The sequence below is a fragment of the Anthonomus grandis genome, chromosome 4, assembly GCF_022605725.1.
Source record: "Anthonomus grandis grandis chromosome 4, icAntGran1.3, whole genome shotgun sequence".
Classification (NCBI taxonomy): Eukaryota; Metazoa; Arthropoda; class Insecta; order Coleoptera; family Curculionidae; genus Anthonomus; species Anthonomus grandis.
Genome location: NC_065549.1, coordinates 20,955,919 through 20,969,192, shown reverse-complemented (window position 1 = coordinate 20,969,192; position 13,274 = coordinate 20,955,919). Strand labels below are relative to the sequence as shown.

Below are 13,274 nucleotides of genomic sequence, written 5' to 3'. Positions count from 1 at the left end.
TTTTAAAGTATTCCATTTTTAGATAATAAGGCATTTACATTATTACAAGTATTTATTTACCAAATGTGTTTCATGGTTTAAATCACGTAAAAGTTTTTTAGACAATAAAAAAATTATATTTCGTATCCATTTACATTATGCATTGCGATGACTAATAAGTCCTGCAAAACAAGATTTTATCTTTTTTATTTCAACAGCTGTTTTTTGTTTAAACTATTAAGAACTCAAATCTTAAGCAAGAATGAGATATTGAAAATTAGTCATCATGCAACAGTAGTTTTCCTTCAAAACTACTGCTTTAAAAATGGATTGAAATAACGTTAAAAAACAGTACTTTATTATTTTAGGTCATCATAAGAATCACCATTCACTAATTTCCGATAAAGAGGGTGCACGAGTGTAACGTACACCAACCCCTCAACTTGAAATAAAAACAAAAGAAGTCAAACCGTTCAGCATATAGCTAAACCCTCGATTGGCCATTTATCCGCACACCTTTTTGTGGGGTACGGTACATAATATCAAAAATTCAGAATCAAAAGCCAGCAAAGTCACAAGACCCACGTTCAAAAACATTAATATTGATGTATCAATGCACCGTTGTAAAGTTAAAGTGACAGAAGGTCCGCCCTTTGCCCGGCAGCACCCTTTTTATCTAAAATGTATCGTGTAATTCAGGCTATAAAGGGTCTTAAGTATCGGTTATGAAATATGGCAACCCTCCTATCACAGAGTTACTATAATAGATTGTATTTCTCTACACCAAATTAGTATTGTTGTTGGCAAGTGACTGTGAATTGTTCAACTAATAAAGCGGCACTAAACGGCCGGCAGGAGGGGTCCCTTAATAACAATCGCAAATATTTCGGTGACAATTGTTACGAGGGTTTTTTTAGGACTGTTGAGGACTTATGATTTATTGGCATATGCAAAGGTGAAATTTATACCCACTTATGTAAGCGGCTATGTAAAGGTAGACAAATTTAAACTAAAACCTTTAAGCATTTTTAAGACCAAATTTGAAATTTAAATATTTATTATTATCTTCATTTTAATTTTATTTAATAAAAACTTATATTAGATTGGCGTTTTTACAAATTCAGCTTTTATCGGCATATAACTCGGGGTTTATATTTTTAAATGATTTAGTTGAAATTAAATTTTCCTCTAATAACATCTTTTCGTATCATACTCTAATAACACTATTAGTAACAATATCTTAAACTTGCCTCAAACACCATCTAAAGTCTGTCTAACTGTTTTATCTATTATTCTCGACATGTAAATACATTCAAGTGATTGAGAAAATGTGAATATGTACTTATCGGCAAATGGGCATGACGCCCAATTTTCCATGGCCTATATAACATGTTCTTATTACTTGCTTAGTATACATTCGTTCTTATTATTTACCTGGATGAATTAATTCCTTATATTCTATATTTTTTCTAGCAAAATATTGATTAGCCATTGAAACAGGAAATATTAAGTAATATATTTGTTTACATATACAAAAAATATCTTAATAAAATATAATGCATTCACACTTCGGTAACCAGGAAATGCTTACATCCTTAACGAAATAAGCTTAACCAGAAACAGAAAAGCTATCGCTCACTAATCCTGTTGTCGCCTATTGTAACTCAGAAGTTTGGCTACCGACGATCGGTAACGGAATTTACGAAAACCTAGATAAACAGTGCGGTCCCAAATTCAAACGGTTCCGAACCAAAATTACCAAAATAAGTGCGGACAAAGGGCCTAAAGGGTTTTGTCAAAGCGGCAGATTACAGCACGGTGAACGATCGGAAGTTCAAAAAGGGGCGCCCCGGGGTGAGCCAAACAACTTAGGAAATTATTGAATTTGCATTGATTACTAAAGGATTAACCAATAAGTTGCAAAGGTATATAAATTAAATACTTTAAGGCTGGGGGTTGAAGGTAATAATTAGTATTGTTTATAGGTGATCACGACAATCATGTGAAAGGCGTCTTGTTCAGTATTACCTACCTATAATTATAAAGTGTATTTTATTCTTGCATCTTCATTTATCTATGTCCTTACCAATCAGCATGCAAGCACGTTTCGTGATTTAAAAGAAATCACTTGTCCTCTTTCGCTTCCTTTAATCACCTGTTTTATGTAGACCATCTAGTGTCTCTATACCTTGCTCATTATTATTTAGATTGTTACGACTATTTTGACACAATAGCAGCTTTAGTTCTCCATTTTAGGAACAAGGAAACAGACTGCAAGGTTATTGGAAAGTATGTGACTATATAATTCACGGTTTTGAGCAGGAAAATTTTATGAAGTTTGTATTTTATGAACTTGATTTTATGTAAACTGAGATTTTTGACTGTGTGTCACGTTGTATTGCCATAAAAAATCTTGCACCAAATATTTTGAAATTATATTATAAATAAAAGGAGCCAATATATTTTGAATATCGACTCTCATGAATATCTTAAATCACAGAAATTCAGTTTGTATGTTTTTGTTATTAAAATTTTTTGAAACTTTGCACAAGGGTTTGCCAGATTGGTCTCTTCAAAAAGTTATCTTACATTTTTTCTGTAAAATGTACAGGGAAGCGAATAATTGACCCCCTTAAAATTTACATGGGATTTCCTATGTTCCGCTCGGCGACGCACCACCCGGTATGTAGAAATTGCTAAATCACTATTATGATCATTAAACTGCCATTATTAAAACATAATAATTTTCATTAGTCTTTAACTTTTGAAATTTAAAAATTGTAAATGTAAAAGTGCTGGTCAAAGTTACAAGATTTAATATAGTATCACGTAGTCTTCTTAAATTCAATTTAGTTTTTTTGACATGTTACTCACAAAGAGAATTGCATTTGATAAATTAGAATTATAACTTTGTATATATATATATATATTCGATATATATATATATATATAAATCGATAAATCGCTATTATGATAATTAAAGCTGTAATATGGCTAAAAAGGAACATACGATACATACTCTTTAAGCCAGGGTTATAGTTACCTAAAAATTCATTAAACTGCCATTATGAAAACATAATATTTTTTTAAGTTTTTAACTTTTAAAGTTTAAAAATTTTAAATGTTTTAAGGGTGATAAAATGTGATAAGATCCTAGCTTTAAAGTATGTTTAAATTTTATATTTTCCATACCTCTTACCATACCATACCTGTAATAGATAAAATTAAGTCCAGAAATTGAATTGCTTGAATATTTACTTAGATGCTTGATTTCATGATGTTGATTTCCTATTTGTAGGTTCATTTCATGTTCAGTCGTTGTAAAAGCAATTTCTTCAAAATTATGTGTTTTCCTTTGAAGATGCTTAATGTTAAATATTTGTTAGGCCATCTCACTTGCATAAATATCACCTTGTAGTTTATTAGTTGTCTCCTGGAATTTAAATTGAAGGATTTCTATTTGGAAATCTCAAGCCAATTTAATATCTTTTCTAGATTAGGCGAATCTTTAAGTTGAAGTTTGCAATCTTGACAAAAAAATATTAAGTATTTCTATGATATTGCCACAGCATCAAGGTCAGTAATTGACAGTTTGGCACAAGGTTTACAAAAAATTAGTTTGGAGCATCCATCACATAGAGCACCAGACATTTCATTCTTCTTAGGTCGGGCTTGACTAATGCATGACTTTTTGCTGTAGCAATCGTACTTGTCTATTATACATTTGAAATATAAATGATGTCAATAACCATAAAATTAAATAGAAAAAAAATTAAAAATTAGTCAAATTATTAATAATTACAAAGGAAAAAACATAATTACAGATTAGTTAATATATTCTAAATATTTATTTCATAAATTCAATGTTCTTTAACTAGAAAAAAGTACTCAGAGATTGAATGCTGATATTGTACTCAAGTATATTGGAAACTTGGAGGTCTTCTTTTTGGGAAAATATCGAAACAACAACTTATTTGATCCCTTAGGAAGCAAAGCGGGGCTTTATAATACCTCGGTCCCCCAAGCCCCGCCCCTGTCTGACTTCCTTCATCGGCCCTTATCATTAGTTTCTGGTTGGCTGCGTCGGAGCGCCGTAATGTTCCTACGTAGATCGTTCTGCTCCTTCACTCTTATCTCAGGACGCCCACCCGAATAAGTCCCCGGAATAACGGAGGCCCTTCGCTCCCGAGCCCTTATTTCGCTTGACGCGTGGTAATATATTTTTCCGAAAACTTCTTGACTTGACTTAGGACCAGACCCCTATTTTATATACCGTAGGCTCTTAATTAAAAGTTTAAACTAAAGCCGCCATGTTTCATATTAAATACCCAAGGATAAGATGATAATAAAAAATTAGATGATTATAGCAGTAATCCCTTTAAAGTTCAGAAATCAGAGAATTTTAAAGTAAAATTGTCTAAAATAGCAATAGTCCAAATAAAACTTTAATTATAACCTGAGTTAAAGTAAAACTTTAAAATTTTGAAAATACCGAACATCTCGAACAGAAGATAAATTAACAGTTTAGTTCTTAAACAGCTACTTACTTAGATTCTATCAGGACGTTAAATCCATTTGAATACAAGAAACGCAGATTTTTTCTAATTTTTGTCTACTTTATCTCCAAGGGTTAATGTAGAATTATAATAATATATCTAAAGGTTGTGAGGACAATTTGATTTATTATAGGTCCAAAGATGAGACAAGACCAAAAATTTCAATCATTCAATTTCATTAAATAACATTCCAAGAAGGCGAAGTCTAGCATATGGCTACTCAAATGTAACCTCCAATGGAGTACTTTAATCTAGTTTACAAGCCAATATTTGATTAACATGTTAGTATATTTAAGTGATATACACAACGGAAATACGAAATTGGTCATCTATAAATCATTAAAAGCAGAATGAACTATTATTCTGCTTTTAATGTGCCAAATATGTATTGTTCTGTCATAGTTCAAATGCTATTTATATTGTAAATAATTTACTTTATTGTCAACAAAGTTTAAAACAAACTACGCCTAAAAACATAAAATATTTATACAATAAAATACAAAAGTAATTATAATACATTGTGGTAGTACAAATAGGAAAAATTCAAAAATTTGAAACAAAAGGATATTTATTACGTTCAATAAAATTATTAAATAAAAAAGTAGTTCACTGCATATAATGGCCCTCTTCAGCAAGTAGGCCTTGCGAAATACGAGAAAAGAGAATATATCGACTTGATTTGAACTAGCAGATGATTGTTGTATATTATAACGCTTATAGCGCTTTTAACTTACTCTGGCCATAGGGTTGAAAGATAAAGATCATACCAAAGTATATAGATTTCAGATAGTTAAACTGTGATCATATTCCTAAGTGGGCAATTGTGAGATGACCTTTTTGGAATAATGATTGAAGTACAAAAAATGCAGAGCTTAATGTTTGGGATAAGACATGGATGTGCAAGTCCCATCTTAAGCACTTGTCTATAATAAGTCTCAAAAACTTAACAGACTCTATTGAATCATTACTGCCGCTAAACTGCAAGATTTTATTGCTGATGTCCAGACTAGCGATCTCATTTATTGAATGAAATATTAAGTTGTAATTAAATATTTAGTTATTGTAACGGTGTTTAGTAGTTTAGATTTCACTAAACATATTTATGGTATATATTAATTCATGACTAAATCAGGCTTAATTCTGCATCAAGTAAACTAAAAATCAACTATATAAAATAATTTAATTAAATTAAAACAAATTTATTTTTTCTTAATGCAGATTTTTAGTTACTAATATAAAAATTAATAAATATTTTTGCTTATTTAATTTAATTTTCTTTACTATAGTTTTTAAGACATTCGATTTGCCCTTATAATATTACAAAGTGTATTTAAAATATATTTTCTATGTTCGTATTTAAGTTTTAAAAATTGTGGAATTAAATTTCAGTTAATCATATGTCGTTATCTACCCTTTAATTACCTTAAAATTATTTAAAATTCTTGAAGCCACTTTTTAAAAAAAATATTAAGGATTTGGATTTCCTATATATTTTAAATGTAGTTGGTAGTAGAAACACAGAAAAGTATGTATACTTAAAATAAATCTGATTTATATAAGAAAACAGAAATAAAAGATTTTTTTAGGATAAAAATTATATATTCAAATTATAATCAAAATGGAAATTAAATCGAATATTTCAGTTCGCTACTCTTCACTAAAATGTCTTATTGTGGCAAAATTTTTACTTGATTTTAAGTGAGCTTTAATTAATCTTTGTCAGCATTACTCAGAATTAAAAATGGAAAAGTGTAGTATTGAAATTTCAGAGAAGTAACGAGAGTTAAAAGAAACTTTTTTAGTATCCAAGACACAAATTCATTTACTTAATAAAATAATTTCCAAATTTCATAATAAAACCCACACTTAAGTATAAATTTTTTCAATCTATAGTATTTAAAAATTATAGCAAATATTTTGTTAATTACTGCTCACCCATGTACATTCTATAAATATTTTTCACGCATACTTTTCAGTTTCAAAAAGTTAAAAAATTTTGGAGATTTAAAATAAATTCCTAGCAATTTTTTCAGTTAACGTACTAAAATTCAGTTTCATTCCGAGAAATTCAGTTTTTCGGACTCTTCAGTACTCAAAAACTCCATATTACTATAAACTTTCAAAATGACTTCCGTCTTATAGTACTGTAAATAAAAAAAATATTTAAACCAATATATATCATACATTACAATATACTTTGAATAAAACTTTCTTGCACGTATATTACATTGATCAAACTAACGACTTTACTAATCCTCTTTACAGTAATCGACTTGGATGGCTTGCACTCAGACGAAACCAATTCAGGAGATAACTCGAACGCGGGGTCCAGTATAGGTCCTGATGATGACCAAGCGCGACTGAGGCTGAAACGTAAACTTCAAAGAAATAGGACTTCTTTTACTAATGATCAAATTGATAGCTTAGAAAAAGGTAAATTTTCCTAATTTTCATTTGAACAAAAATACTGGTATTCTGAGAGCATTTTGTGTAAATACATTACATTTATTATCATAGTTTTAATAAGGTTTAAATTGTATTATTTAGTTAAGCAAGTATATAGAAAAAAACCCACGATAACCATTCTTCTCAAAACTGGTTAATTTATTCAAAATATGGTTAAATTAAAGGGTTAATTATGAATTATATTTGAATTGATGAATTTATTTAGCCAATCGCTCTGGTGATACTTCTAAAAAAGCAAACTTTACCAGGTTTCAGTCCAAATGAGTTACGTAGAAGCTAGTTTTTAAAAAAGGTATCTTCTTAATGTACTTGCTTAATGAAATTTCTTCTTTATAACCTATGTTTTTTAATGACTTTAAAATAAAAAATTACAGAATTCAGAAGTACGAGCTGGCCCTAGAAATTCTTTGTAAGAACATGTGTCAACACTCTTTTAAACAGTTAGAAGTATTAAAAAATAATGTGTTGATGCCCCATCATGCATATACCACACATCCGGGCTAATAGTTAATGAAACTCGATCTAATTCCTCAAAAAAAATATTTTGCAAAAAAATGCAAATAAAATGCTCTTCATTAAATCCGCTAGCGATTCCTATATAAAATTTTTGCTTTTCAAAAATTTATTTTTTAAATTCATTCATTCATTTATTTTTTAAAAAGTTCATGCTAAAAATATTTGTTTATAAACAACTGCGAGTTTTTTTTTTATTTTCAAATGTGATTTACTAATGTAAAACATCACCACATCTTGGAAAAGTATGTGCATGTAAAACTTTGGTTATATTCCAGTTTCCCAACATCAAAACCTTATAACTTTTCAAAGAGCAACATCTTACTAAGGCTTATTAGGTCGAATCGCCTTATCTTTATATTAAGTTATTATTCTATATTGTCTATCTGTTATTTTTTTTGCTTTTTCTGACGGAGCCAACCTGAACCCATATATAAGTTATTCTTAAAACTTTAGTATAACTAATATTTTTTTAATATGTAGATTATCTTATATGTAATCAGTTTATTTTATATATACCTCCAATAGTTAATTAATCCAGTTTAGAAATTAAATTAGAAAAATATTAATAATAAGTCAAATATTCTTCAATATTAACTCATATCTTGCAAATAATCAAATATTAACTAAACTTCGTATTGAATAACTTGAATAATTGTTAGATTTATTACCATTTTGGTTTCGGTAAAATGTTATGACGTATATTGCACCTTAGATAATAAAATCGTTTTGTGGCAAGTAATTTACAAAATGTGCAGTAATATAACATTCGGTAGCTTGATATTTTATTTAACAAAATTAAACTAAAAGATATCGGAGACTACATTTAATTTTTTTATATTTCTTATAATTTTCATAATTTTCCCAAACAAATACATACTGCTGCTTGCTCTAGTTGTTCAACTCTGATAAACCTTATCCTAGTTATTCTACTTAAACAGTGACTCTTATGAGCTCTTAGAGCCAATCTATTGTACAAGAATGAATGGTGTGAGTGCTAAATTTCATCAACCAATTTGGCTTTTTATCAGGCACACCTGAACCGAAATCATTTTAATGTTGAAAAACTCCATTGACATAAAATCAATTAATTGATCTCTTAAGGGTATTATACAGGGTGTTCATTTGAAAACTTCCCACCACGGATTTATCGAAAACCAAGTTTTAAAAGTATCAAGTAATAGCTTGTTTAAAAGGTCTTTCAAAGTATTTTATTTTGACGTTTGATTTTTTTAAATCGGTCGATTCGTTTTCGAGAAAATTAGAAAATCCTTGTTTATCTTAATTTGTTCAGATAGAAAACAAAAACAGGAAAATATCAGTTTTTATTTCAATAAGTGTCAAAATGTTGCCCGGTAGGGTTTGCCAAATCTACAATTCGTTTACAATTTAAAACGGAAACTACCAACATAAACAGCAATTCCGAAGATTAGACATGGAAAAAACTAAATAAATAACAACCTGAATTTTTTTCCGCATTCTTTTCATCAACACAGATATCCTGGGCGAACTGTATTTATTGTTATACTTGCTTAATTATTTATAGTTTCTAAGGAAAATAAAGAATTTATTTTGCCGTCAGTTACATTTGTGACAGTCTTGGAATAGTGAAAATTTATTTGTTGAATTGAAGATTTTACTTCCAAAATGGTTTACACACTAGCCGAAAGAGTGGAAATTATTCTAATTTATGGTGCCCAAAATCAATGTGCTCGGCAAACTGCCGTCACGTTTAACGCCAGACATCCGAAGAAGATAACTTTGCATAGGTATGTTTTGGACCTTGTTACTAAGTTTACTGAAACTGGATCTGTTGCAAATAAAAAAACGTGATCATCGCCGAATTTTGGATGAAGGCGCTCAAGTTGAAGTTTTGGGTCATTTTGGAATAAATCCTAATACTTCATTACGCAAAATTGTTGCTGCCACTGGTATTTCATTAGGCTCTGTTCACACAGTTATCAAACTTCATAAATTTCATCCATTCAAAATGAAAATATTGCAAGAGTTAACCGAAGACGATTTCGATAGGTGAGTTGAGTTTTGTGAAAAAATTACTGAAGCGATTAATGATAATACTATGTTGTATCTTCATGTAAAGAATATCTGCTTCAGCGATGAATGCACATTTTATCTAAATAGATTTGTTAATAAGCATAACTGTAACTATTGGAGCAATGAAAATCCTCATGCATTTGTAGAAGGGCATACCCAGTACCCTCAAAAAATTAATGTATAGGCAGGCATTTTAGGAAATAAAGTGATTGAGCCGTTATTTATTAACGGAAATTTAAATGGAGACATTTATTTGGATATGTTGGAAAATACCATCAATCCGCTCTATTTAAAACCAAATCGATGATGATGGAAACCCTATACTTGATGAGGCTGAAATATATTTCCAGCAAGACGGCGCTCCTCCTCATTATGTTATTCCCGTTCGGCAATGGCTAGACGACGAGTTTCCAGATAAATGGATAGGGCGAAGGAGACCTATCGAATGGCCCGCTAGATCTCCTGATATAACGCCGTTAGACTTTTTTCTGTGGATTCATTTGAAATCTATTGTATTTACTCCCCAACCTGAAAGTTTGGATGAACTTCGTCAACGCATCATCGACAGCAGTGCCATGATATCCCACAACATATTTTTGAAAATGTCCGTCAGGAATTTGAACATCGCCTATATCATTGTTTGGCAAAAAACGGGCAACATTTTGAACACTTATTGAAATAAAAACTGATATTTTCATGTTTTTGTTTTCTGTCTGAACAAATTAAGATAAACAAAAATTTTTCTAATTTTCTCAAGAACGAATCGACCGATTTAAAAAAATCAAACGTCAAAACAAAAGGCTTTAAAAGACCTTTTAAACAAGCTATTACTCGATACCCCTTGCCATTTTATATTTTTAAGGGGATGACCCTGGGGGGCAGAGGGTGAAAGGGGGTGAAGTAATTTTAGGTTAGAAAGTTGTCCCCCTTGATAAACCTTTTGACGTATTTCGGCCTTTTTTTAAACAGTGATTTTCGATAAATCCGTGATGGAAAGTTTTCAAATGAATACCCTGTATGTAATTATCAGACATTTACTTGTAGTTTCCACATGTGCAGGTTGTCGGGAAAGTCAACGATAATACTGAAGTCACCAAAATCCTACTCTTAGATCAGATTTTTCTTGGAATAGCCATTTTACTGATCAAAGACAAACATTAAACTAAACAGGCAAAACATTTAATAGGACATTCATTTTAAAACGAAGTGATGTTTAAATGGTTTTTATTTAACTTAAAATTGAAAAATCAAGAGCGAGGATAATTCTGATCACCATAGCAATAAACAACAAACATTTTTGGAATATAGTTTGTTTACAGTATTCCGTGTACTAAGTACTTTTTTGCTTGTATAACGTTTCTGTTACCTTTTGCTTTGGATTTTTTTTCAGTTTCTTTTTCCTGTGGAATGTGTTTTTTGCGCTGTTTGTTGTATTGATTAATCATTTATTATGCCCTTGCCGTATATCGCGCAAGATTATGCAAACATGCGTCTCATTTATGGTGAATGCAGAGGAATTGCTCTAGCAGCATCTAATCTTTATCAAGAAAGATATACAAATTTGGCCCGATATCCTGACTATTATGTCTTTATTAATGTTCACCGCTCATATTCCGAAGGTAAGATGCTTCATACGCCTGTTCGAGAGGGAAGACCTACCTTATGTTGACCAAGTTCTAGAAGAAATTTAAAATGATCCGACTACTTTGGCACGAGCAATCAAAAGAAGAACAGGGAATTCGAAATCGGTAGTAAGCGACATCACTGGGCGATTTTAATATCACCGATATCATGTTCAACTGGTGCAAAGCCTACTGCCTCGAGACTACGAGCCACGCCTACAATTTTGCCGCTGAATGTTAATCAGGAGGATCCGAATTTTTTAGTTAATATACTGTGGTCGGATAAGAGTACTTTCAAGAAGGATGGCTTTATGAACATGCAGAATTTGCACACTTATGCATTGGAAAATCCCCACTCTGTTCGAGAAGAAAGATTGCAGTACCGATTTAAAGTAAACTTGTAGACCGGTATCTTAAAAGGACGTTTAATTGGCCCATTCGAATTACCACAAAATTTGAACTAGCAGGCTTATTTAGGTTATTCGATAAGAAAACGATCTACCAATTCTTTTAGAAGATGTTCCCTTGGCCAGTCGCCGAATAACATGGTTCCAAAATGTTAAATTTATAACTTATTATATAATTATTATTTAATTGTTTCCAAATTACCCTAACAGATGGATCGGCCGACTTGGTCGAATTTTATAGCCTCCCAGGTCTCCAGATCTAAACTCCTCGATCTCCTTTTTTACTGGGGTTGCATAAAAGGAACGGTTTATGCAAGATCAATAAAAAATCACATCACAAAAAAAAATCACGATAATAGTAAACCGTTTTTTAAAACATACTGAGTAATTTTAAAAGTAGATTAAATGAGTTAACTTTATAAGGTATTAGCCAGGTTGCCGTACAATTTTTTGGGCCAGTATGAGGGATCAAAGTTGAGGTATTAAAAATAAAAATAACTAATACTTCATTTTAGAATAGATGTCCTATTAAATGTGTTAGCTATTTAGTTTAATGTTTGTCTGTGATCAGTAAAATGGCTATTCAGTGTTGCAAAGCTAAAAAACACCTATTTTTAAAGCGTGACAATAAAAAAATTGGATCCAAGGGTAGAATTTTGGTGACTTCCACTAAAGTGCCAATATCTCGAAAAGCATCGATTTTTTATTAAGGACATTTTATGTTTTTCTGGGTGCTTATGAATTGCTCCATTAGCCCCTTCAGTGTTATCGTTGTCTTTCTGGATATCTTGTATGCATCAGCCTCTAGATATTAGGTTCTCCTATATTATATACTTGATAAGTATTTATTACTTACATTTTAAAATATACTTTTTATATTTGGTTAAATATTAAGATAAAATCAGTTTATTGCCGTTGTCTTGACTTGGGAGCATATACCATTTAATACAGTTTTATCTATCTATGTGAAGATTTATAAATTTTACTGTTAACTTAAGATACATCGATTAATATAAATTTTACTTAAAAAAAGTTAGCACGGAAAGCAAAGATGGTACGTGCTCATACGTGTTACTGCTTATTGGCTTCTTAAGAGCCAGGCAACAGGCCAAAGGAAAAAAAATCTATAGAAACTGTTAACTTGTTCGCTCATCAAACGCCAAAAATGTAAACACTTTTTATAAAGTCACAAAGTGACTATTTGTAACTAAATACATCTTAAAAAGTGGTCGTTAAAGTCTGTGACATTTCCTTCAAATTTCTTAGAATTTAACGTAGAATCCAAACATGTAATAGTATATCGGAAATCCTGCCTCAAATAACGATATTGCGTTCGGCTTTCGTGAACGAAAATTCCGCCATTTGGAAAATAGTTTAACTCGAAATGACATCGCCGCAAAACCTTCCCTGCTCATATTTAAAGCTAATATTAGGGTGCTTTAGTAAGCTCTTTGCGTAAGCTCTTAATGAAATCCTATGTGCAAATAATTTTGTTATAAGCACAACATCTAATGAACTATGAGTTGTATATTTGAAAAACATTAATTAAGCATAAGAGCTTTTAAGTTTTTTTATCCAAGATTATTCTATAATATCTTTATTATACATGTGTTTGCAAATTAATATTATTATCCAATATTTACAGTGGTCGCTGTATCAATCCAAACTGTTTTTTT

The 13,274-nt window shown here is 30.6% G+C and overlaps 1 protein-coding gene across 3 annotated transcripts in view; it reads left to right on the top strand.

Moving 5' to 3' along the window:
• LOC126735344 (paired box protein Pax-6-like) overlaps positions 1-13,274 on the top strand; it is a 116,225-nt gene that overhangs the window by 96,685 nt on the left and 6,266 nt on the right. For all 3 annotated transcript variants that reach the window (XM_050439300.1, XM_050439301.1, XM_050439302.1), the window contains one exon: positions 6,801-6,968. In XM_050439300.1, coding sequence (XP_050295257.1) covers positions 6,801-6,968 — 168 coding nt within the window. The remainder of the gene's footprint in view (positions 1-6,800; positions 6,969-13,274) is intronic.